At 43.2% G+C, this 24949-nt stretch overlaps 1 protein-coding gene across 1 annotated transcript; it reads left to right on the top strand.

Moving 5' to 3' along the window:
- Nucleotides 1-24949, top strand: emc2 (ER membrane protein complex subunit 2). Its single transcript, XM_074654719.1, has 11 exons — nt 1-105; nt 981-1094; nt 4038-4102; nt 5069-5154; nt 6988-7045; nt 11704-11789; nt 12059-12118; nt 15659-15740; nt 16011-16121; nt 17885-17989; nt 24349-24949. The coding sequence occupies exons 1-11, from the start codon at nt 66-68 to the stop codon at nt 24433-24435; spliced, it is 894 nt and encodes a 297-aa protein (XP_074510820.1). The 5' UTR covers nt 1-65; the 3' UTR covers nt 24436-24949.

The following is a 24949-nucleotide window of genomic DNA, read 5'->3' as shown; positions in this document are numbered from 1 at the left end:
CAGGCACGCCCCCAGCTGGGTTGCTCGTGACGTAGTCACGGCGTCTGTTGTCAAAAGAGGAAAAGATGGCGTCGGTATCAGAGATGTACGATGTGGGTTGGGAAGGTAAGACAAAAGATACAACAGATTCTCCTCAAGTCACATTGAGGCATGGTTTTATATTTTTGAAGGCATTCGGCGTTTTCTTGGTGTTGCTCTGGTGCAGGCTGACGGAGGAGAGTTGCCACTGTACCAGCTCTCATGCTATCAGCGAGCAGAAGAGTTAGCTAATGCTAGTTAGCATGGCTCACTTCTTGTATACAGTAAACCCGTACAGTAGATCCGTATCAGCTCGATCACCGTCATTTGTCAGTTAGTGGTTGTCGGTGCTAAAGTAGCGTTCAGTGTGCTGCAGTCACATGAACGGATGTCTGTCTGTTCTCAGATAACCATCTAGCTAACAGCTGTTAGCATGCTAGCCAGTCAAAGTCATGGCTTCGGCTAACAGCAGCTAACTAGAGCTAGCGTTACGTTGAAAGAGATTTCTGCTTCTGCAAAACACATATACCATTGTAATAATAATAATAATGCTAAGGCTATAATGTTGGTGCCATCCCGTCCACGTGTGAGCGGATTAGCAGCACACACACATAACAGTAGTAGAAGTTGTATTTATTTCGGTAATAACCCGATCATTTGAACTAACATTGAATGTGTTGATTGTCACTTTGTGGGTGTCTGACTAGCCCCAGGAACTTCAGTCCCATCATCCACATCAGTTCAGATGACTGATAATAAATGAAAACCGTTGCTGCACATTATAGTGAAGCTTCATATGTCCTGCTATTCACACTCTCATCCCAAATGGTGTATTACACGTGTAGCAGATAGAAGAAATAAGCACTCAATCCCAGTTAGAGTTAAAGGACCATGCTTGATGCATTATGTTGAAAACTGTTGTTGATAGCGATTACAACTGTCTTTAATGATTTCGTCCACAGAGATGAGAGACAAGCTGCGTAAATGGAGAGAAGATAACTGCAGAAATAGTGAACAAATTGTGGATGTTGGTGAAGAGCTGATCGGTGAACATGGATCCAAACTGGGAGATGACAGTAAGTGTGTGGATACAATTAAATCAGCACATAACTTTATCATTCCAGAGATTTTTTTTAGGAGGCATACACATTTAAGATTTGGCCACCATAGACTATAGAGGTGCATTATTATTTTCAGATGACGTATTACAAAAGAGATTAGGCATCAAGTTGAGAATGCCCATTTTATACGCCAGTCTTCGGTTTGTTTTATAATATTAAACAGGTGATTGTAAATGTACTGAAGTAGAGAAAAATATTGGCCTTTATGACAAAGTCTCTTTAACAGGGGGAACACCCTACTGTTTTGGTAATAACACTACAGAGACCTTGTCATCATTTCCTTGTGGCAATGCTCACGCCATATAATAGAAGTAAGAGATGAGTACAGCCTGCAGGTCTGTTCAAAGTTTAAAAAACATTTTTTTTGAATGAGGATCTTCTGCTTTGCGGTGTCGAAAACCACCGAATGTCCCTCTGTAAAAAACAGTCAGGCTAATGTTATTGACTGTGGGTTCATCTGCACAACTTTGTAAGATATGATTGATCTAAGTGGGTGATTTTCTGCCAGCTAGATTTTCTTCTCCCCTCTCTCTTGTGGTATTCATTTTTCTTTTGGATAAATTTCTAAACAGGATCTTAGGTTTCCTGTGATGTGGAAAACAAAGACGCAGTCATGGCTGAAAAGCCAAGTCCAGAAATACAAGATCGCTTCCATTAAACAGATATTTAGTAGATTTGGAGGGGGAAGGTAAAATACTTTACTTGGAAAAGCATGAATGGAAACAGGTTCATATTTTCTTTGGCTTGCTTTGGTGTCTTAGATGATGAGTGAGCAACTTCAGTAGATTATCAGTAAAAGCAGAAAAAAACTGAATATATTCCAGACATACTGTAAGCAAGCAGGGATACAGTTAACAAGACGGATAATTGGTGAATGGCGGATACTGGATACAGTATGCTGATTTTATTTTTCAAGCAGGAGTGAGTTTAACGTACCATAAACATATCAAAGGTCATGGTCTCCCTTAGAACAGTGTTGTCCTGCTGCATTACCCCATAAAACTCCCTCTTTTTCCCTAGTCCTTATGATTCATACAGTCCTCAAAAGAGGCAGATAAACACTTAACATGCCATGGTTTTATTGAAACCAGCTCTTAAATTGGCTGTGAAATGAGTTGGCAATTATCAAAACAAGAGCTGGAATCATTAAAGTCAAGAAAAACTAGAGACATTTGTTTGTTTTGGCACAACCTGCCAGTTTTTTTCGGGTGGAGTCGGATTTTATTATTCTTTTCAATTAACGGGGGGGTGTTCATTTGGCTCAACATGTCCAGTTTGCTTGTCAGAGCTGTCTGTCTAACATGCTGTATTAATTCCATTAATTGGCTTCTGTAGCCAGGCTATTAGTCATTATGTTATAATGTTACAGTTGACTGAAAGAAAAAACATTTCAATAATGTTTTTTATAGCTGACCACAAAGGGAAACATGTTAAAAGGAATGGTTGTGCCTGTTAATGATGGTGCTCAATATGCCATGCTCTATAATATAACAGCGCTGAAATGTTTAGACTTGCTTGAGATTGGTTTTATGTATCTAAAGAAACACATATTTGACAATATATAACCATAAAGTCTCTGCACAAAAGGAATCTCAGTCAATACACATCACTGAGTAGAAAGTAGACAAAACAGAGATTGCTAATTGGTACAATTGATATGACCAACTTCAGCCAGTCTACAATATAATTATCATAAATAAACATAATCATCTGTTAAAAACACGAGCTGCAGAGATGTGCAAAAGTTTATTTTTTGAAGAACTGACTATTGTTAGAGCTTCAGGAAGATTCTGGGGATTCAAATTTGATTCGCTTTCCAAAAATAATTATTACTATTCTTTAAACATTTATGAATAATTCTATTTGTGGTGAAGATTGTCAGGATATTTAGAAACTTTATGTGAACATACCACTAATGCATTATGATCACTCGCTGATCAAATACATTTTATACTGTGTTTAGGCCCTGTGTTGAAACTGATATTTACATTTTTAGTGGAAACAGACACATAATGCTGTTAACAAAACCACGTTTAGCTGTTGTATCTTGTTCTGGCATATGAACCACAGCAACTGTTACCACAGTCACACTACACAGAGGAAGGGATGAGAAACAGCATGGCATTTACAGAAATGTTAGGTCAGCTACTTTGGTTTCACAAAGCATCAACAGTGTTTTTATGTTAGTAATGTTTTATATTTGTTTTTTACAAAAATGTAACGTTGCTCTGATTTAACTGCCTAACTTTATCCTTTTTTCCCTCTAATGCCTTCAAATATCACCTTTCCCATGCCTTTATTATACTAGTACAAAGTGTGGGAAAGATATCTAATAATGAGAAAAAATAATTATGAGCGGGGTTGTAGGATCATTTTCAGATAGTTCAACATCAGTCTGAAATTGAGAGGTGATCATAACAAACCTAACAACTTATTTTCCTTAATGTTACTATTCATTTCCTCAAATGTAACATTATTACTGAAATTGAATTAGTAATTTATTACCAACTCAATGTGGGGAAATGAATAACATGACTGTAAAACCTTACACAAGGGCGTTTCCTTGCAATGGTCCTGCATTTATGATGATTATTATTGTAGTTCTGTCCAAGTTTTAAATTAATGTATGGTTTTTGAACATTATGTCCAAAGTATTCCATACAGAAAAATAGTAAATGTAGCATTACTTATGAAATGAAACGGGGAAAGTTCTTTGAATGAACATCATGGAAGCTTGTTTGTGTGAGTAAAAAAACCTGATGTGCAGCTGTTGGGGACAGACTCGTAAGTTGGGACGTCAAATGTACACTTCAATATATCATCTTTTCATGTTTCACCAGACAGTGGAATGGAAAGGGCGTTAACACAGTCTTCTTTGTCTGTGTCTCTTCTGCCCAGTATGGATTATTTATGAGCAGGTGATGATTGCAGCGCTGGACTGCAGTCGGGATGACTTGGCTCTGGTAAGTTTTTTTTTTCTTCTTTTTTTTTACCGCTCTTCCTCACACGCCCTAGAGCTTCAAAAGCCATCGTTCACTCTCTCACAGCCATTCCTACTTTGCAGCACCCGCTCTGCCAAATGTGAAAATCTGATTTTTATTTGGCCAAATGGTATTACTCGGTCTGTACTTTGGAAAAAACAATTTGCTGAGAGTTGGAATTAGAGGGTGTAGCGAATGAGTGGAGAAGCATGCTTCAAGTGTTCGCTGAACTTGGCCATCGTTTATGGAGTTCAACTGCTTTTTCCCCTCAGGATTTATTTGCCATCCTAAAGCTTAATGTGATGTTTCTGACTTCACGTTTTGAAATATTCATAGCTCTGAAAATGCTTTAATCTGCATGGGATAAAAAAAAAAAAAGACAAGAGATTGTGGTTATTGTAACGGTAAATCTCCAATCAGTATGGATGTAACGACTCCCCAAAACGAATGACTCATTGAGCACAGAACAGGCAGAACCCAGTCATCGGAGTTAGTTGGCTGTTGGCTATCCCTTCAGCCCCGCTGGCAGACAGAAAAAGCATAAGGAGCAGCCTTCAGCTGATGGAGAGCTCAAACGATTCAGATCACACTGCAGACTTTTTCATCTCATTCAGGATAACTCCTCAGCCCTTTTCACTACTGTGTGATCAAACAAATCCACGCTCTGTGTAGAGGAGGAAGCGGCAGAGAGCATCCTCACTCCCCGTTTTTATAGTAGCGAGCATGGTTGCATAAATGGTTAACATACAGACTGTGAGACTGTGAAACTGGCCTTTTGACAGTCTGTTTTTAAGTCAGTATATGAAGTTTGTTTAGCTGAAACATTTTCAAGACAGGTGGTTTGTATCTGTGGAGGTATGTGTGTCTGTGAGAGAGCAAGAGTGTAACATAAACTTTAGTTACAGCCAACTATAATTGGTCTCTCTCCTCTGCCCACATCCTTTGCAGACCTGTCTACAGGAACTGAGGAAGCAGTTTCCAGATAGCCACAGAGTGAAGCGATTATCGGGCATGAGGCTGGAAGCTTTGGAAAGGTAAGCATCGGGGTACCGAAAGCTCCAGAGGCAGAGGAGGCAAAAAAAAAAAAAGAAGTTCAGCCTCACAGTGTTATGTATGGTACTTTTGGGAGGCTTGGGGGCGAGGGAATGGTTGGCAGATCCTAAGTGGTACAATGGTCTGGGTGTGTGTGTGTGTGTGTGTGTGTGTGAGTACAGTATGTGTGTGTGTGTGTGGGGTGGGTTGTGTTTATGTTGGATCACCCAGCATTCCTTTGGAGAAGAGGAAAGGTTCAGCACTGGGTAGTCCTGTGGCCCTTTTAGCCTGAGTTAGGGATTCCCGGGAAGGAAGTGGTCGGATCCCACTGTTATTCTGGGGGTCCCTCAATCTTCTCTGGTTTCTATTCCTCCGTTGTTTCCTTATTTTGGTACTCCTCATCTCTCTCTCTCTCTCTCTCTCTCTCTCTCTCTCTCTCTCTTTGCCCCCGCTATTTCCATGCTTTCTTTCCCGTCCTGTTTTGATCTGTGTGCTGCGAGTATGCCTTGGCCCTGTAAATATTGACATGTCACCACAATCCTCCTCCCCCCGCCCCCCCGCCTCCAATGATGTGTTTTATTTGTGAAGCTGCAGTTTATAAAAAAAAAAAGTAAGCAGAATGGAGAGCGTGAGCAGGAAAGATAAACAGGGGGGTATTTGAGTCTGTACTGAGCTGAATTAAGGGTAATATAATCTGTTTACTACCTCGCTCACATTCCCCACCTGAATCACCATTGTTGGTTTATCGGTTATGTCAGAGTTTATGTGATAATTGAGAGTGATTGCTTCGGCACTGTCAGATTAAATAAACGGCACACTGGGATCTAATTGGCAGCAGACACGAGCTACACTTGAATGACACAGCTTCAAACAGCAAAGCCCTTCCCCTCCACACACACACACACACACACACACACACGGTTCCTAAACAAATAAAGCAAATCAAAGTGGCTCGTGAGTGGTCGCCTGGTGCCATCTGAAATCTCCCAAAGTGTGGCTGAGTAATAAAGTGAATGTGAGGGAAGCAGCGGCGCTGGAAGTGGGGCTTCTCAGTGCTAATGGGAACCAGAGATGCTTCTGTCTGTTGCAGGCTGTGGGCGGGACGGTTTCTGATCACTGAACCCTGCCGTTGGCTGCTGAAACGTCAGCGTTGCAGATTGCCCCTATTAGAAAAAAAAATTAAAAAAAATTCTAAAGTTCTAAAATCATCCTTCAGCGCCTGATTTGACATGACAAGTGAAATGCACATACCTCCTATTCCCAGATTTCTTTACCGTATGATTTGATATTTACAGCTCATAAATTTCCCCTTTTAAACAGAATCATGTGGGCTCGGTCCAACTGTTCGAGGCACGCTGTGTTGGATATTGTTTCTTATCCGGTTCATATGTGTGCGTTGTGGTTTTATGTACGGGCCAAGAGACGGACAACCGAACCAACAACTTAGCTGCGGATCTGGACAGATGTAAAAGCAGCAATTTAGTTTTGTTTAAAGGTGAATCAAACTGGATACAATCAAATGAAAATACAATCTTCAAAAATGGTGCTCTGTTTGTATTGATTTCATGACTCACTGTGAAGTGATATAAGCCTCTCACAGTGTCGGCTGTGGGACCGGCAACCTAAACTTAAACGAGTGTTTATTTCTTCCTTTAGATCACGGCTGATTTCTGCACAGCCTCACTGTAATCATAGGAACCTGCCATGCTGTATACAGAAACTTGATTACCTTGAACTGTGTTTGATTTCCCCACCACCTAATTTTACCCGACTGGGGACTGGGTTTGGTTAAAAAACAAATTTGTATTCTTCTCTCTCTCTCTCTCTCTCTGAAGGTACGACGAGGCCAACAAGCACTATGATGCCATTCTCCAAGACGACCCCACCAACACGGTAAGACTGAGAAGTAGGGAAAGAAAGGGAAAAGTCCCTCATCTGAGCATTCTACTTTGCTTCACTTTGCGGTCTTAGCTTTTTGGAGGGCTTTAAATCTGCCGAGGCACTTTGGTGTTAGCAGTGTGAGTTTGCTAAGTTAAACTCCCCTTGGCCTTTCTGACCTCAACCACAGTGCTCATCAGCCTTTCACCCACACAACTGAAAAGTATTCAAGGGAGGGGGCTGGGTGTGTGTGTGTGTGGGGGGGGGGGTGATTCATGGTCTTAGTCAGTGGCAGACATGTTTGGTGGAAGTAAAGCGTAAATAAAGGTCTGGCCTTTGAAGATGGTGATTAACTGGACCTCTCAGACCCCCACCCTGAGTGAACGGGGCTCAGCTCCTGTCCCACCTTCTCCATTGCCGTCTCCTGGCTTCAGGTGCAAAGTCCGCTGTGTCCTGTGCTGTTAAAACAGACGAACCCTAAATAACTCTTTACTTAGAGTTCTCTGAAGCTCTCTCCTCGCTATCTTCTCTTCTCAATTTCCTCTTCATCTCTGTGAAATGACTTGCAGCACGTCTGGCCAGTGTTCTGCCAATCCCACACCACCAACCCGAAACATAATGTACCTGCTGTTAATTGTTTCCATAAGGACATGTGGCCAATGCGAGAAAATAAATCTTTTAAAGGGTTTTCAAAAGAAACCATGACTTTATTTATTTTGGCCATCCCCCTCACCCCTCACCCCAAAGATGTTCGACAAGTTTCCTGTGCCATGCTGCCATATGGATCGCTTTTAGATGTATTCAACATTTTCTCTCAGCCGGCAGAGTGCTACAGACGCAGCGTAGACATTTGTGCTTCGGATGCCATGCGGAGATTCTTCACATTGTCGGTTATCTGCTTTTAAACAAGTAGAAGGCTTACTGAAAGAAACTAATAATCCTCACCTCGCTCTGATGCACCCCAGCCCACGTTTATCTAGCCACAGCTGCTGTCTCCCACCACGTCTCACTCCCACCTTCACTTTGTCAAGACCCTCTCTGTTTATTTTCTGCTTTAAACAAGGGACAGGACTGTTTTCACGGGCTCGGTCATACTTCAATTTAAAGAGTGTTTGGGTCACGGGATATACTTCTTTTTAAGGCAAGGGATAGGCTGAACAACAAAAGTGTGCGTGAGTCGCGAAAGAGCTTTTGCGATCAAAATATATCTCGTCTGGAAGGGCTGAAGTACAATTAGAAGTTGCTTTTTATTTGTTTTGATGGCATCCAATAAGTATAGATGCTCAAGAATGGTGACGTTACCTAAAACAAATGCCACAGAACAAACAACTGAAACCCAACTTATATTGAATAATAAATTCCCATTCTCATGGCTTACGCATCTCTGGCGACACAAATAACAAGCAAAAACATTCGTATGACGGTCTACTTTCCTAATTTATGCTGAAGTCTTGATCCATGCCATGTGTGACAAGAAAATAATACTGGGATGGTTGCAGTGAATACTTTGAAAATGTTTTGTCCCAGTCATGCCGTCCAACACCAGATTGAAGTTAAAAGCCACAAATCACGTTATTTTCTTGTAACGCTGTCATTTTCATATACAAAAGGGGTGTTGCTCCAGTAATTGGCATAATCTGCAACAAATTGCTTCACATTTAACTGCTGTTTTGACAATGGGAGTTGTAATTTCAGCGAATCCCAGGGCACCTCCCCAAACATGGCACAGATCTTCTGGGGATTCCAGGGACATCCTCGGAAAGGGAATGGTCGGTTTCCTGGTCTCTCTGCCACCCTAGCGAGCGTAGGCTGTCAGTCAAACCCGGGGCCGGGAATGGAACAAAACAGACAAATAGGTCTTCTGTCCCTGGGATGTTAACCTTAAACCTTTTTCCCACAATCCTTCGTCCTCAATGACTCGGGCGTAGTTGCGGAGGGTGGAGCGACGATATGATGGCATCGTTTAGGTCACCTGTCCTGGAGCGAGGAGGGCTATCTCCTCCCCACATGTTCTCCAACATGCTCTTAAGAATTGGGCAGGGGACGGGCCTGAGAAATGGCGGAAAATTGGCGACCACAAGGAAGACTTGCGAGGCAGCATGCGAAGCCGAGATTGGAAACTGAGCTGTTGTAATTACAGGCTGTGGAATAGATGTGGTACCCATTAACCAAAATTGTTGAATCAACAAAAATTGCTCAAGGTTTTTTTGCCATGGCAGCGTCCAAAAAATGTTTCAAACTCTTAGCCCTTCCATTGCTTGCTATGTTCCAATACCTACAGCAATGATCTGGCAAAATTCTTGTCTGCGTGCGTAAATGCATTTTTTCCACCTTTTTTTATTTCTTCTTGTGAGTATTTTTGATTATGCATCACCCACAACATTTGCATACAAGGATGCACCAATTTCTTCTGATTTTGTATTTCACATTGATTTGACTCAGTGATTGCATCAATATTGAATTCCAACGCTCTCATTTCACCCGTAATTGTTCAATATAAACAGCTAGTATTTCTTAAATAAGCCACTGAGGTCGCATAGACGACTCCTGAGGTTGACCCACAATCATATGCAATTACAGATTCATTGTAGGACAGGATTATATTTGTTTGGGTCAAGTAATCTGAAAGTAAAAAACCTCAATTCAGAATTGTTGACCACATGAATGTGAAGCATATTCACAAAAATAATGGAGTTTGACTTGCAGATAATAAAATGACATGTTTCGTAACTGATCATAATTGAAAGTACACGCCTCCATTGCTGCTATGTAAAGACGTGAATACTTGTATAGACTTGGCTTTCGCTCTCTCACTTCCCTTTTTTCTTCCGTCCAGTTCTAAGTATGTACAGTGCTAGGTGTGCCACCCTCGCTGCGATGTTTCTTATTATAAAGGAAGGTTGCGGTAGGTCGTAGAAAAAGAGCCAGGGGTGATGTAAATAATCCAGTCCTCACTCCTAAGGTCTCCTCAGAGCGCTAATTAAAAAAGAATCACGACAACAGAGGGATCAGACCCACTGCCAGCTTTTTCTGGATCATTAGTTAGAGAAAGGAGGAGAGAGAGGAGTGGTTTGGAATTGCTTCTCGTTTAATAAAGTGCCGTGTGACTCTCTGGGCTACCAACTTCCATATGTTCCTTTGAGCCCCCAAGTGGTTCTTTATCTGGGAAAGAAGAAAAAAATCAAGCTGGGAGAGAAGAGAGGTGGGCGTGGTGATGGCGGGAGCGCACAAGTGCAAAAAATCCACATTCGACATCGCTGTAGTGTTTGTTACATTTTTTTTTCTTCCCGTTTCCCTTTTTCGGTATTGGATGAGGAAATGTCCCACATGCTTGTAATTTAGTCTGAAGTGAGTATAAATTCCTGAATCTCGCATAGCATCAAGTTCTGGTGAAATGCACTGGATGTGAAATGGTGTGATCTTTGTTTTATAGTCAGAGGACATAAAAGAAGAAAGATTGGGTTGACCTTTCACTGTTCCCCGTTGCTTGATAACTTCATAACATATTTTAATAATTTTCTCTCAATTTCCCTTCAGACCACCATGATACTAAAAATAAAAGTGTTTGGGAATACGTTATAGGAATAATTCATTTTGCGGTGTGGGTAGAAGTCCTTACTGTTGATGTTCAAATCCTTCTTTGTTTTATTAAGATGTCGTCCTGTAGCCTTCCTGCGTGCTTCTTTCTTTCTCAGAGGCTAAAATATTGCTTGTCGGTTGAGGCTATGGTGTCCCTGCAGGTCGCTGTCCCAGCTTGATGGATAAGTGGATTTCTTGTGATGGCAGTGTCAGAAGAGGCCCAAATTTACAGCCCCCTAGACATGACTCATACACAGCCTTCAATGGCTTTGGTTAGGAGTGCAGGAGAGGAAGCCCTACTCAATCAAGTGCCAGTCCATAAATAAAATAGGCTGCGGCAGGGCAGTGCGCTTCTAATGGAGCGGCAGCCTCCTGTTAAGGTTTTCACTTACTACCAAAAGAAGAAGAAGGAGGGGGGGGCAGTTGGGGAGGGGGAGTAAAACATTTGGAAAAGTCGCAGCAGCAGGAGTAATGCTTTCTAATTCAGATTGATGAGAATCTAATCCACCTTAAGGTCACTCCAACATCAAAACGAAGCGGAAAGCAATTTTCAGCTGATGTAAGTTGGGGCTGGTGGAGCGCTAGATGCGTGCCGTGCCGGCAGGAAGACGAGCGTTGGGGTTTGGGGGAGCGTGCCATTTTCCCCACTTGGTTAGGTTAGGTTATGACTCACCACTTTATCTCAGCCACTGAGCTCATTCCAACTCCCAAATACTGGCTCATAATACGTGTCCATCTCCTGTTGGACATTGTCACTAACTATCTCCAGTTATGTACTCGGTAGGCTTATATTCATTTAAATTTCCCAGCAATGATATGAATAAACTCGACAAACTTAACGTTTAGTGCTCTTTGTCCTTTTTTTCATGTCACGGCTGTTGTTGTAATGCACCGAAGTGCTGAATCATCTCCTAGAAATGATTCAGTCTCACAGCGGAACACGGAGCAGGATTGTGATGCACTGAAAAGACGCTAATGTACACACTTAAACTCACAACTCTTACACTCACTCATCCTCTCGCCCCCCCCCCCCCCTTCAGACAAACACTCGAGGAGCTGAGCTCCTAATCCTGTTTACTCTCTCTGCTCTACAGGCAGCAAGGAAGCGCAAGATCTCCATACTGAAGGCCCAGGGGAAGAGCGCCGAAGCCATCCGGGAGCTCAATGAGTATCTGGAGCAGTGAGTGTTTCTACAAGAGGGGGAGAGGGTCAGGCACCCCCAACCCTCCCCCCCTCCCCCCAACCTCCCCTGGCTTTTATTTTAATTAAAAACCCAGTTTGCTTTCAATTGAGTTGGCACAACTTGCGCATGAAATGCCAGCAAACTGATTCTCCTACCTTGATAGTTGGATGGATTTTGTAATATTATACATACATTTTATTATGTTACAAATGCATTTCCTGTTTTAAAATGGTAAATGTTTGAGTTTTGTCATTTTGTGTTTACAGGTTTGTTGGGGACCAAGAAGCGTGGCACGAGTTGTCAGAGCTCTACATCAACGAACACGAGTAAATACATTTTTTTTAATGCAACATAACATATTTTAAAAATCAGTTAGGCTAAACCACAAGGATGATTTGCTTTTACACTTCCTAATGTCATAGAACACAACAGTGACCATTTTAAATTTAGCCCGAAAACTTACCAAACACCACAATCAATGGTTGACCTGTGTGATTTTCAAAGTTGCATTAAAATGTTATCGAGCTTTAAAACTTTAATGCATTTTGAAAAAGGTTGAGTCACCTTTTTTGTATTAATGCATCCTTTCAGGAATAGCCTACCGCTAGATGCCAAATTTCCTCCATTACGAACCATTTCTGCCTGCCTATTCAATATACAGCTTTGAACCAATAGCTCACATTCTTTGCGGTTATGCTGTGACTCACCTTTTGCAATTACAACCCATTTAAGCCCGACAATTCAAGCGAGACATTTCCACCAGCTGGAGAGCCGTAAACTGAAGCTTGGTTTTACACAGCTAGAGGATAAAATAAGTTCTCTCTTTCATTACAAGAATTATCTAATACGTATTCTGGAGCATTTATTTCATAAACAGCAACTGTGATAAACAACCAAGACTAGGGAGAAATGGTAAATATCTTAATGGGGTAAAAGCACCCGAAAAAGGAGATGCAAAACAGGAAATGAGCAACGTATTCAGCCAGTTGTGTGCTAATTGTCTGTTTAAACTTTATCTGAGAAATAGTCAAGACAAAAAACCATAACACAAGTGCTTTTCTTCATATAAGTTCAACATGACTTCACCAAAACAGCAGATTTGGATGTGAATTTGTTCATCATGGTGGCAAAAACGATAAATGATCAGAGGATAGGTCCAAACATCCTGCAGAGCAACTTGTATACATTCTGAAGAGAACGTCTGAGGTGTATCTGGTATGTAAAGTTGTTATTTTAATGCGAACTCCTCCTTTTTAATAGCACATGTTTATCATATAAAAAGTGGCTCCAGTATGGCAGCCATATGTTGGAGATGTATCTGTCAGTTTAACGGGGCTTCACCTCAGACTGATGGCTTGATCTCCGGAGGGCCGTTGGACGGCCACAATGGAAGGCGGTGAGATGCCTAACTCAGCCAGGGGTCTGAATGGAGCCCTGTCTATGTTTGTCACATAAGAGTAGTTTAATAGGATTTCACTCTTAAGCCCCCCTCTCCTACATATGAGAGCAGAAAGCCTCCCTGGCCTCCCGCTGATATCTCAGTTGCCAAGGGAGAATTGCCAGACAGACGAGAGCATTGTAAGAAAAAAATGATTTTGTTTGTGTCACCTTTTATCCCTCCTTAATTGTGTGGGGGCTCAGAAGTTAGTGAAGCAGTGTCTGTAGTTGAAACTCTGGTTTTATACGTGCATGTGTGTGTGTGTGGGCACGCTGACTCTCTGGCTGCTCGGTTGCTCTGGTACGAGGGCAGCGGCAGCAGGAATGCGTAGCGCGGTGAGAAGGCTACTTATTGGATATTTCATGCTTTTGTCTGGGAGGCTTTATTGCTGTAGTAGCCAGAGGAAATCCAGGGGTGAGCGGATTATCTCCCAGCTTATCCCAACACTTCTAATATCACACCATTCACTCCCACAGCCCCTTATCTACAGGCGTGTCAATTTCTTTTCTTTGTTTTCTTTATTTTGGGTTACAAACTCCCTGTTTCCCCTCCTCCTCCTCTTCCGGATAGCCCGGCATTATCGCCACTCTTTTCCAGAGGGATGGAGCAGGAGGGCGGGCGGGGGGGGGGGGGGGGGGCAGAGCGAGAGAGAGCGAGAGAGAGCACTTGCTGTGAAATTCCCAGGAGAAGGTGGTGGCACTTTTCTCCCTCCACCCCTTTCCCCCACCCCACCCTCCAGCCAGAGAAAACAGAGGGTGATGGAGAAGCGAGGAAGAGAAATAAACTCTCCTCCCCTGACTGCACAACACCCTGGGAGCTAAAAATAAACAAAGCAGTGTGTCGCTGCACTGCCATTGTTGGGGTTGCAGCAGGCGTCGGTGTTAACACATTAGAAACGTAATTAATAGCCTCTGAGTTGACACTGTTAAAACAATCCTTATGCCAGCGGTGTTTAGACAGGAGATTGTTTTGTCTGTTTGCGAGTATTGCACAGTCGGAATCCGCTGTTGGTTCTCATTCCGACCATGTCTACGAGACTGACGAAATTGGACTGGTCACCCAGAATTACAGGATAAATAGTAATCATTTTTTGAAACATACTTTGCGCAGTCTGAATCCATTTTTGTATTCATATGCAGTCAGAATGTGGTATTGAAATGGGGGAGGGGGGAGCCACTGCTGATGGTTTTGCTAACCTCCAAAAGAAACAAATAGGATTCTTACAGTCTCGCACATGATGGTGGCTACAACCTCGCTCAAGCACTGCGGTAAAAGAGTGAGCTTTGGAGCCGCCATAGAGAGTAGTAGTAGCCCGGTGACGGTGAGGTTAGATGGCTTAGAGGAAGAGTAGAAGAGGTAAAGGGTCTGGCTCTGGTACAAGATTCTGGTTGATGGCTGATGGAGCGGGCTCTGTTGCAGGCCACGGCCACTGCATGAGCACATCTGAAAGTCTTTATGGAGAGGAAGTGGTAATTGTAAGCAGCCCCCAACCTTCCAAGCCCTCTGATCTCCCCCTCCTCTACTAAAACCCCTTCCCCCTGTTTATTTCTTTCTTTCTTTCTTTCTCTGTCCCCACCTTCCTCTCCCTCCATTGCTGTTAATCTTTCAGCTAGTTACCATGGCGGACTTAAAATAGACTGATCTTCATGTTGCGGCAACATTTGGATCATTTTGGTTCCCGCAAAAACTCTGCATCTTAACATTTCCTTGTTTCTCACAAGCAGTTAAATTACTCTTTAACTTTCAATTTGTTTGGATGTGCTGACAGACAAGCCAGAGTAGCCCCGTTTTCTGTCGGTAGGTCTGTTCCTGCCTCGGTCTGTGTGCGTTGGCTTCTGTTTTGTTAGGTGTACGGACGTTTTACAGCTTTGTGTTCAATGATATACTGTATCTTCGCTCGTCTTGGCCTGGGCCCGTGAAGGGGAAACTGTGTATGAGAAGTGGAGTAGCAGCAGATTAGTGTGAGGTCAACAGCTCAGCAGTCTGCTGCTGAGAAGTGATCTCATCTGAGTATAGGCACAGTGTGCCAGCTCTTACTGTAGTGCTGACCTCAGGAAGGTAGTTAACTACACATTAAAGGCTGAAAAAACACACAGACGGACAGGATTGATCCTCAGCGTGTCCCCAAAGGAGGGAGAACCACCACACTAGATAGGCTTTTTACCTTTTGCCAGCTGTGTGGACTGAGTAACCTTTACTGTAAGCCTGTAAAATAAACGTCATGTCATGTGGTGGCTCTTTACAGATCTCCACATCATAGGCTTTAAGTCCGTCACATTTAAACCTACCCGTACCCCACGTCGTTTTCAAATTTATACCTGTAGATTTATTGGGCATAGCTGTTGTGCTTCACAGTCGAGCAAGCTAAAGGATGACACAGCCACAGCTGTATCAATCGGCTCACTGTTTTTCCTTGTCATTTCCACAGCTACGGAAAAGCCGCGTTTTGTCTGGAGGAGCTGATGATGACCAATCCTCACAATCACTTGTACTGTGAGCAGTACGCTGAGGTAGGTACCCCGCCTGGACGTCCGTCATCATGCACGGGGGGTCAAACTGTGGAATAAATGTCAGCTCCCTGTGAATGGTGCCTCTCTAGTCAAAGCCGAGAGACACCGACACGCACTTAACGTCACTGGGAATATGGGGCTCATGAAAGAGAGATGTGTTTACACAGGGTTGTCATGTGTTGCTTATTCAGATGTCGTGCTGTCATTGCTCGAGCTGCCCTTTTAAGCACAGCTTATTGGCCGTGTTTTAATGCCTCCTCCCTCACACAGGTGAAGTACACTCAGGGGGGGCTGGAAAACCTGGAGCTGTCCAGAAAGTATTTTGCCCAGGCGCTGAGGCTGAACAACCGAAACATGAGGGCATTGTTTGGTCTGTACATGGTGAGTACTGCTTTGCGTGGAGAGAAAGTGGGAGAGAAAGTGGGAGAGAGAGAGAGAGAAAGAGAGAGAGAAAAAACAAAAACAGTAGAGCCTTTTTTTGTAACCCTGTGGTTTGTCAAGGTTGAGGCTGGCCACTGAGTGTGTCCAGCACAACTGTACTGTGTGTGTGTGTGTAGTGTGTTTTTGGGGGGAGCGAAGAAGGGGCTCTCAGACAGGTCAGCTCACTGCTGACTCAGACGGTGAACTCCAGCATCGGAAAAGTCTGCCCCTCTGGAGCTCTTTATTTTAGTAATAATACCCCTTTGGTGAGACTTTTTTATGTTTATGACTTAAATAAATAAAGTAGTCCCGGAGTCAAAAAAATAAAAAGCGCCAGAGAGAGAGAGAGAGAGAGAGAGAGAGAGAGCAGTTCAACTGCTGCAAGCATTTTGTCACCGGCAAAATGATCCAACCAGGTGCCAGTTTGATTGTGTTCTCGGCCCGACGGCCCTTTCATCTACATATTTGTTTAAACAGGATGTTGTCTGCTAGTGCCAATGCATCATATGTAAGTGAGACTTGACATAAAAACACAAACGAAAGCGGGTGCAGGGAATAAAAGGTGGAGAGGGGTGGGAAGCGGGTCTAACACAGAGAGACCCAGTGTTTTCCTCTGCGCTGCACTGGGATCCTTCAGGTAGTCCAAACACCTCCCATCAGCCCTGAACGGCTCAGAGGTGTAGGCAGAGTACAAGGAGGCGCAGGACAGGATCAAAATGCTTCTGTTAACTCTCACGTTCGTCTGGAGACAGAGCAGGCCCCCGTACTGTTTCCTGACAAGTCATCCACTGACACTCGGGCCTTTAATGGGTACCTCAGGTGGGAGTTTATTCTTCATCAGTCACAGATCTGTCTTTAGAGTGTGTTTTGCAGCTTGTCAGCGAGTCTCGGTGGTCCAGGATCTTGACAGGTGCAAGAAGTTCAGTGAAAGGACAGGAAACTTTCGCCATCATTTACACCATCTGGGTCAGTCGGACAGGAGACCCGGTAGCACTGACCACAGTCGGGGTTGTGGGTTAGTTACTCACAACACTTGCGTGGGGATTCCCCTCCATAACGGCGCACACACTGTTATTCGGGGATAGCCTGTCTGGGTTTGACATAATCTAAATTAAGGTCGGTCTTGAATAAAGAATAGAGAAAATGCTTACTAAAAAATACAGAAGCCAAACCAGTTTTAATAGAAAAAGAAACTGGGTCAGGTTGATTGGTGTGTAGTTAAAGTTTCAACGCACTGGTAGAGAGGGCTTTGAAGTGCACGCAGGGTAAGCCCTCTGGGGTTTGCTGTGTGGAGATGATGGCAGGAACATGGGAAAGACATGGGATTTGTGGTTCGGAGGGGAGCTGTCGGGGCAGGCAGAGACCGTGATTCACACAGCGCTCCTCACTGCGTTTTCTTTTTTTTTTTTTAAGACATACAAGGTCCTTTCATCGCAGTGAATTGATGGTGTTGGAGAAATTAGGCCCCCGTTAAGTGACAATTTACGTATGAAGCATTAAAACACTCACTTTTTCCTCCCCATAAATGATTTCTCCCGTGTCATCAGGCCAAGGTCTGTTTTTTCTCTTCATTCTGCCACAATGACTAGTGGAGTGGTAGATGGTAAGAGTGGTTGCACATTCATCTCAATTACGCTTTTATTGCTGTTTCACCAAGTTTTGATACAAGAACACCCCTTCCCCCTGTTCTCTCCTTTACTTCTTCTTCACGTTTTTTCCTCTAGTCTGCAAGTCACATCGCTGCCAGTCCAAAAGTTAGTGCCAAGGTGAAGAAGGACAATATGAAGTACGCTGCCTGGGCTGCCGCTCAAATAAACCGAGCCTATAAGGTGAGTCACATAACGATTGTCATTAGCTTCACTGTGTAATTCGTACTACTATCTTCATCACTCTCGTCTAGCTTCCATATCTTTGGTGTCTTTCTACTGAAAAACATATTTTTCCCACATCCCCCTTCGTTCTGCCAGACACAACCACTTACCATATTTCTTATGACTCTTCTGTTGTGTTTTAGCTTTCATGGGCTATTTGCACACAATATCCAGACATCCAGAAATCCCCTCATTTGCATAGTATGTGTAAAGCATTCATCGCCCCCACCGAATGACCCCAGAATGTACAGCAATCCTGAAGGATGCCTTTCGGCTCGCAGTGTTGTAATAACAACCCTTGTGTCTTTCAGTGTGTCTGGGTACATTTACTGTTAATGTGTTGATTTAAGGCCACAACGTCTGCTAAGACTTTATTCCACACCCCGGCCTCACAGATGAGCTTCTCGCAGAGCCACAGGCTGCTTCTCCGAGGACCACAATCACACTAAACTGTAGCAGAGAGTCGTGTCGTTCAGCGGTTCTCAAAAGTGAGGTTCAGTGACCCTCGAGTGCCTTTGAACTGGATCTCGGAGGTCCCCCGCAAATTCACACACCTAATTATAGATTTTAATGTTACTTCAGTTGCAGCAATTTTTAAATAAGTAAACATTTAATATTAAATCAACTTAGATATTTGAATTAGAGTCCCTGAAACTAAATCTGATTATCGGGGGCCAATCAACCCATTTGTGTCCATTTTACGATTTGTTAGAAGAAAACTTTTAGGACCCTTGAGGTATATGTCGTAACTCTGACCTATTACTATACAGAGAGTAACAATGTGCAAGTCCTGCATCAACCTGTCAGGGTCTATTTCACAACAACGACCCGCCAGCTGTACATTATCCCGCTTATTACACGGCTACTTATTTAATAAATCAATAATTTGACGCAACAATGGTCCGCCAGAGTCTGATATTAGAACTGCACCCATAGCAACGGCCCGCTACACATAGCAGCGGTCTGCTATAAAGAAATAACAGACCGTAGAATGCCATAATTGACCAATCAGAATTGAGTATTCAAACAAAGCCGTGTAATAAAAGGGAGATAAAGGATGGAACTGTACGTGTGTGCATGTGTGCCCACATATTAGTATTGGCACTTGCATGCAAAGCAATGAGGGGAAAAAGTGAGGAGCTCCTCACATGGTATCACTAAAATTGTTGATGCTGTTGTCATAGCAACCCCAGTATAAAAGCATATTTAAAAAAACAACAAAAAAAACGTTCTTGCCATATGTGTTGCTTATTTGGGCATCGAGAGTTAAACATGTAATAAGCAGTTCCTTGCTCAGCATGTGTGGGTCCTGCTGAGAGCGAGAGAGGCTCCCCGCTGAGCCTCTAAAGACCCCGTCTCACCGCACTCGGCCGTCCTCGCCTTATAGATACATCTCACATGTTGAGCACTCAGACAAGAGTATGACGGCTCTATTGGAAAAAGCGTGCATGCGGGCAACGTCACGGTGAATGGCTGCTCTCTTTGGGAGCTTCTTGTAGAAGTGTCTTGGAAGAGCTCTCAGCTTTTACTTCACCAGGTTTGAGTTGAAGTGGAATGTCCTAACTGAAGAGGCGCAGCTTGTTTTGTTTAGGTTAACGCTTCGTATGTTTGCAGATACAGATCTCCTTGAAAAATGTAGAGGTGGTTTGGTCAACAAGGTTAGTCAATCAAATGTCTCGATTGATGTCAAGTCCACACTACTCGCACTACTTTGATCAGCATGCCTGCTGACCTCACCCCGCTGTCTTAGAAAGTCTTTGATCCCAGTAGGGGACAAGATGAATATCTCAAACTGTTAACTTTTTTATCATAAATCAGAGGCACAAAAGAGGCAGAGGGACAAAGTGTGAAAAAAAAGAGTCATATGTGGAGGAAACTCTGCAGCTTTGAAAATATCTGAAGAACATTAGTGTAACATAAGAAGAGACAGACAGAAATCCTGCTACTGTCTGTTAATTAACCTTCTTTTCTCTTGACATATTACACTAATTGCACAACATTTTATATTTATAATTGAAAACTGGTTATATGAATCCATTATTGGTAGTTGCCAGACTGTATATATATATATATAAGCATATCAAACAAGCTTGGAAACAGACATATTATAACATTACTTTGGGACTTCATCTGAAACTTGTTACAGGAATTAGACGGTAGCATAACCAGTAGTGTAACACATGTTTTCCTTGCTTAAATATTTTCATTATTGCCAAGGAGGTGCGGCAGAGCCTTTACCCACAGACAGGGAACACACATCTGTCTTTGGTGATGTAGGCTTTAATGAATCCAATAGATGGCTATTTGCTACCCAAACACTGCCTTACATATGACTATATATATAGTTCAGTAAATTATTTATACTTGTAGCTTGATGGGTATATATTTTAGTTGTCAATGAACACTTTGTAATGTTTTTCTAGACATTTTTTTATATAAATAAAAATGATATTTTGACTGAAAAATACCCCTTTTCTGATTTATGTTATGAGATTTGCACCAATTCTATGTTGTGGAACATATTAATCCTTCACACCTGAAGGTCTATTTTAATCAGGAAGCTGATACGGGCATCACCATGATATGTAGGCCATGCCGTAGTGGTCCAGAGGAAAATAGTTTCAGTTGAGTTGTTACAATGACAGACTGAAATACTTCAGCTACACTTAGAGGCCCGTGGACAAAGCTGAAGTGTTGACTATATGCGTTTGTTTGACCCCCCTGGTGACGATAATGAGACACCTCAGTCAGTCACACCTTTTTCCTCCAGGGAGCATGATGTGAGCTTCATCCGGCCCCCTCTGCTTCTGCCCCGGTCTACAACCTCTTGTATTTATTTAAGTTGCCTGGTAATAGTGAGGTTGCGCTGGGATTTCAACTCAGCTGGCGAGTGTGTATGTCCAGTTACAGTATGTGTACGCGAGCCCGGCACCACGCTCATGTGCTCTTGTAGATTTTTTTTCTTTTCTTGGTTGCCGTGTGAGACAAGTTAAATGACAAGGCGTGAGGTTGCCTCCCCACCTCCAGTCAAATGACTTCTCTGTGAGATCTTTAAAAAGGGAGCGGCGGTGTGGGCCTCCGTCGAGACAGCTGCAGGCCGCTGTGGGGCTTGTGCTCGCTGATTGATGGCCCCTTTTTAAAGCGTTGCTCGTGTCAGTCGTCCACTTTTATTAGGCCCTGGTACCTGGTGATTGTCATACCTCAGTGTGAGGAAAAAGGTGGGCAGGTGAGTGCAAGTGGGAGCAGACGTCAGCGAAAGGTCACGACTGACTGGGGCCCATTTAAAAAAAGAAGCGTAATTACCCCGGTGGGGTCGGTCGATGTGTGGGTCATAGGTGCAGGGGGCTTCAAAGCAGCATTACACACGGCCTGGCCCTCCCGCCCTTACTCTCTAAAACAGATTCTCTGATTAGCTCCTCTGTCACGGACCACGGGCTCCCGCTGCGTCATGACTCTATTATCAGATGCTCTAAATAGATGTGGAGCTGTCTGGTCTGCTCCTACTGTTGTAGAACAGGGCAGGAGTTAATGCGGTGGTCTCACCTCAGGCTGAGGAGATAATTGACTACCGGGCCCGGGGTAATGGCGCATTAGGCAGCAAGGCAATGAAACGCACTGATCATTATAGCTACCCCACCACACACACACTCACACACACCCTAAATCTAGAAGAATGAGTCACACTGGGAAATTACGTAGCCAATTGCACACCTTAGCCAACTGCCCTGTCTTAAGATGGAGTTTGGCAAACGAGGAAGGAAAAAAACTTTAGCCATGGAAACACAGTATAGGCTAGGTTTAGGCTACAGTTAGTTCCTGTTTGTAGAAGCCTGAGCGTGGCCAAAGGTTGAATGAATAAACGCCTCACAGCGTTGCTTTATGTTGAACATAGGGTTGAGTGTTGTTTTGCTGTGTTGTCCCACAGAAAGATGAAACATAGAGGAGGGACTGTGTGTGGTTTTGGAAGAAAGCCAAGATGGTCTTGGTGGAGAGGAACAATACTTCAGTTTCTTCAGCCAACTGTGTGTCTCTAGTATTGAAATTATGTTTACATTGAGTGTGTGTGTGTGTGCTTGTGCTTTTGTCTGACCAAGTGTGTGCACACACTCTCAAGGAGCTCATCTCTCACCTTGGGAGGACATGCAGGATGCGTTCTCAGCATTGAGGCCGTATCCCCTGCCTGTGTTTGACTCGGGGTAATGTTGTTTTCAGAATGATTTAATTGAAAGGACTCCCACTGTGCTGTTGCCTCCTGCTGTTTAGCTGTGGTTGTAGTGTTGATGACATATCTGCAATGCTTCTTCTACAGAGCAGCAGGTTTTTCCTCTAATTTCTGGATTTTTATATGATGATTTACACTCACCGGACACTTTATTAGGTACAAGGTGTACCTAATAAAGTGGCCGGTGCTAGTACCGGGTGTTCTTCTGCTGCTGTAGCCCATCTGCTTCAAGGTTGGACGTGTTGTGCGTTCAGAGATGGTATTCTGCATACCTTGGTTGTAACGAGTGGTTATTTGAGTTACTGTTGCCTTTCTATCATCTCCAACCACTCTGCCCATTCTCCTCTGACCTCTGACATCAACAAGGCATTTTCGTCCACACAACTGCCACTCACTGGATATGTTCTCTTTTTCGGACCATTCTCTGTAAACCCTAGAGATGGTTGTGCGTGGAAATCCCAGTAGATCAGCAGTTTTTGGAATACTCAGACCAGCCCGTCTGGCACCAACAACCATGCCACGTTCAAAGTCACTTAAATCCCCTTTCTTCCCCATTCTGATGCTCGGTTTGAACTTCAGCAAGTCGTCTTCACCACGTCTAGATGCCTAAATGCATTGAGTTGCTGCCATGTGATTGGCTGATTAGCTATTTGTGTTAACAAGCAATTGAACAGGCGTGCCTAATAAAGTGGCCGGTGAGTGTATATGCTGCAAATACTCCTGTGGATTTTACTCACAGGTTTTGGAATGTATTTGCGTGCATTGCTATAGTATTTTATATTTATTTATTTATTAGCACTAGGAGTCTCAAGCGTCTTTCACACATTTCTAATCACATAGAGGTTTGAATTTGTACATTTTGAACACCATTGATAGATTTTTTTAACACCATATTATGAGAATTTGCGCTTTTCCTTAATTTCATTTCTTCAGAGTAAATGTTTCATTCATGTCCCCTCTCAGGATAAAGTGTAATAACGTTGGTGACTTTTCATCTGGCGCCATCATCAGGTTAACATTTTCATCTGTCCAATACTTTGGTTTCTGACCAAATATCTGCAAAACTAACGGAACTCCCATCAGCCTCGGCTGTACTTTGTGTCAAATGTTAGCATTTAGCTCACAGAGCTGCGAGCGTGGCTGTAGACTCTTAGTCTTGTACATTAACAATAAATAATAGTGCAGCTTTGTTTGACATCCCGTGTAGCTCAGAAAGTGCATTTTAACATACAGCAGTAGTAACTACGATGGAAGGTGAGAAACAATTAGTAACCTGCATCTGACTGAACTGCAGGTCATCCTTTATTTTTTTAACTAGCATCAGTTTGATTCATTTACTGTAAAATATACATTTAACTTCTTTTAGAAAGACCTCATAACTTTTTATGTCAATCTATATATGTGGGTGAAGTCTGGTTAATTAGACTGACCTATTATTATAACCCTGGTCTCCTGCCCAAGGTCAAGGAAGTTGTCTTTCTCTTTGGTATTTTTCGAGGGGATGCCTATGTCCGTTGCATAGTTTAATTGGGAAGAGACAGCGTGCGCCTGTATGTGCACGCATGAGTAATCCTGGATGTGCTTGTGGATCATGATTTGCGGCACTTCCGGTGAAACCCCGTGGACACAGTGCAGAAATTAGAGCGGAGCGTTATGTACTCCTGTACTAGAGGCCATGGAAGTGGACTAATCATGTGGGCATCCTGTTTTCGGAGCTCTCACACACACACACACACACACACACACACACAGAGAACTAAACTGGCACTTTATGTTAACAGATGAGGAATAACCTGCCGATAAGAGGTATTAGATTACTTTACATGACCTGTTTACCAGTGCTGTCTAATGACCACTGTCGCCTCTCTCTGAACTGCTTCTAGCTCTGTGGACTCCGTGAAGCGGAGGTATAGTGGATGAGGTTATCACGGCCTCTGTGATGCTGCATTCTAGTGTGTTTGGCTCTCCGTTGCTTTGGTTGGCAGACAAACCTAATGAGCTGATGTTCTCTTTTTCCCCTCTCCCCTCCTCTCTGTCTTTCTTTCTGTCCCATTCGGTGTCTCCCTGCCTTTCACCTTCCTTCTCTGACATGCAGATGGCCGGTCGCGGGACCAAGGAGAACAAATGCTCCATCAAGGCGGTGGAGGAGATGCTGGAGTCCATGCAGATCACCATGTCCTAGACGTCTTGGACCTTCCGCCTTCCCTCCTGTTCACACACACCGACACTCGGAGCAACATGGCAGCTCAAATAACCTTGACCAGAACTGGATCTTTTTTTTTTTTTTCTTTTCTTTCTTCATCCCTTTAAGTTTGTAATTGATTGAACTTGACACGGACAATAGAAGACATTCGTTTCCCCTCAAGTGCGAGGATTTCCCCGCCCATCTGGAGCCTACAACGGCAAATTCCAAATACTCCAATTTATTTAAACAAGTTCTACTTAGTATTAACCCAGCTGTGATTTCCCCTTGACTGGATTATTTTACCCATCCCATGCTGTCTTCTAGGTTTTAACTGATATCACTAATTAGCACATCCACATCCAAGGCTATAACTGTGTGACCAGGAAAGATAACAAGCTGTACAGTAAAAGCTATTTATAAAGACAATGTGGAGATCCACCTGTCTGCACTGAGGTCCTTTACTGTTTCTGTACTATCTGTAAATGAAACAAATTAATCTAATAAATCTTAA

The sequence above is a fragment of the Sebastes fasciatus genome, chromosome 12, assembly GCF_043250625.1.
Source record: "Sebastes fasciatus isolate fSebFas1 chromosome 12, fSebFas1.pri, whole genome shotgun sequence".
NCBI lineage: Eukaryota > Metazoa > Chordata > Actinopteri > Perciformes > Sebastidae > Sebastes > Sebastes fasciatus.
This window is presented reverse-complemented; position numbering and strand designations above follow the sequence as displayed.

Bases quoted from the DNA above. Each gene is read 5' to 3' on its own strand.
- emc2 (XM_074654719.1), top strand. From the start codon at position 66: ATGGCGTCGGTATCAGAGATGTACGATGTGGGTTGGGAAG. The intron at 1,095-4,037 runs GTAAGTGTGTGG...TCTTCTGCCCAG, and splicing joins ATCCAAACTGGGAGATGACA to TATGGATTATTTATGAGCAG. The intron at 5,155-6,987 runs GTAAGCATCGGG...CTCTCTCTGAAG, and splicing joins AGGCTGGAAGCTTTGGAAAG to GTACGACGAGGCCAACAAGC.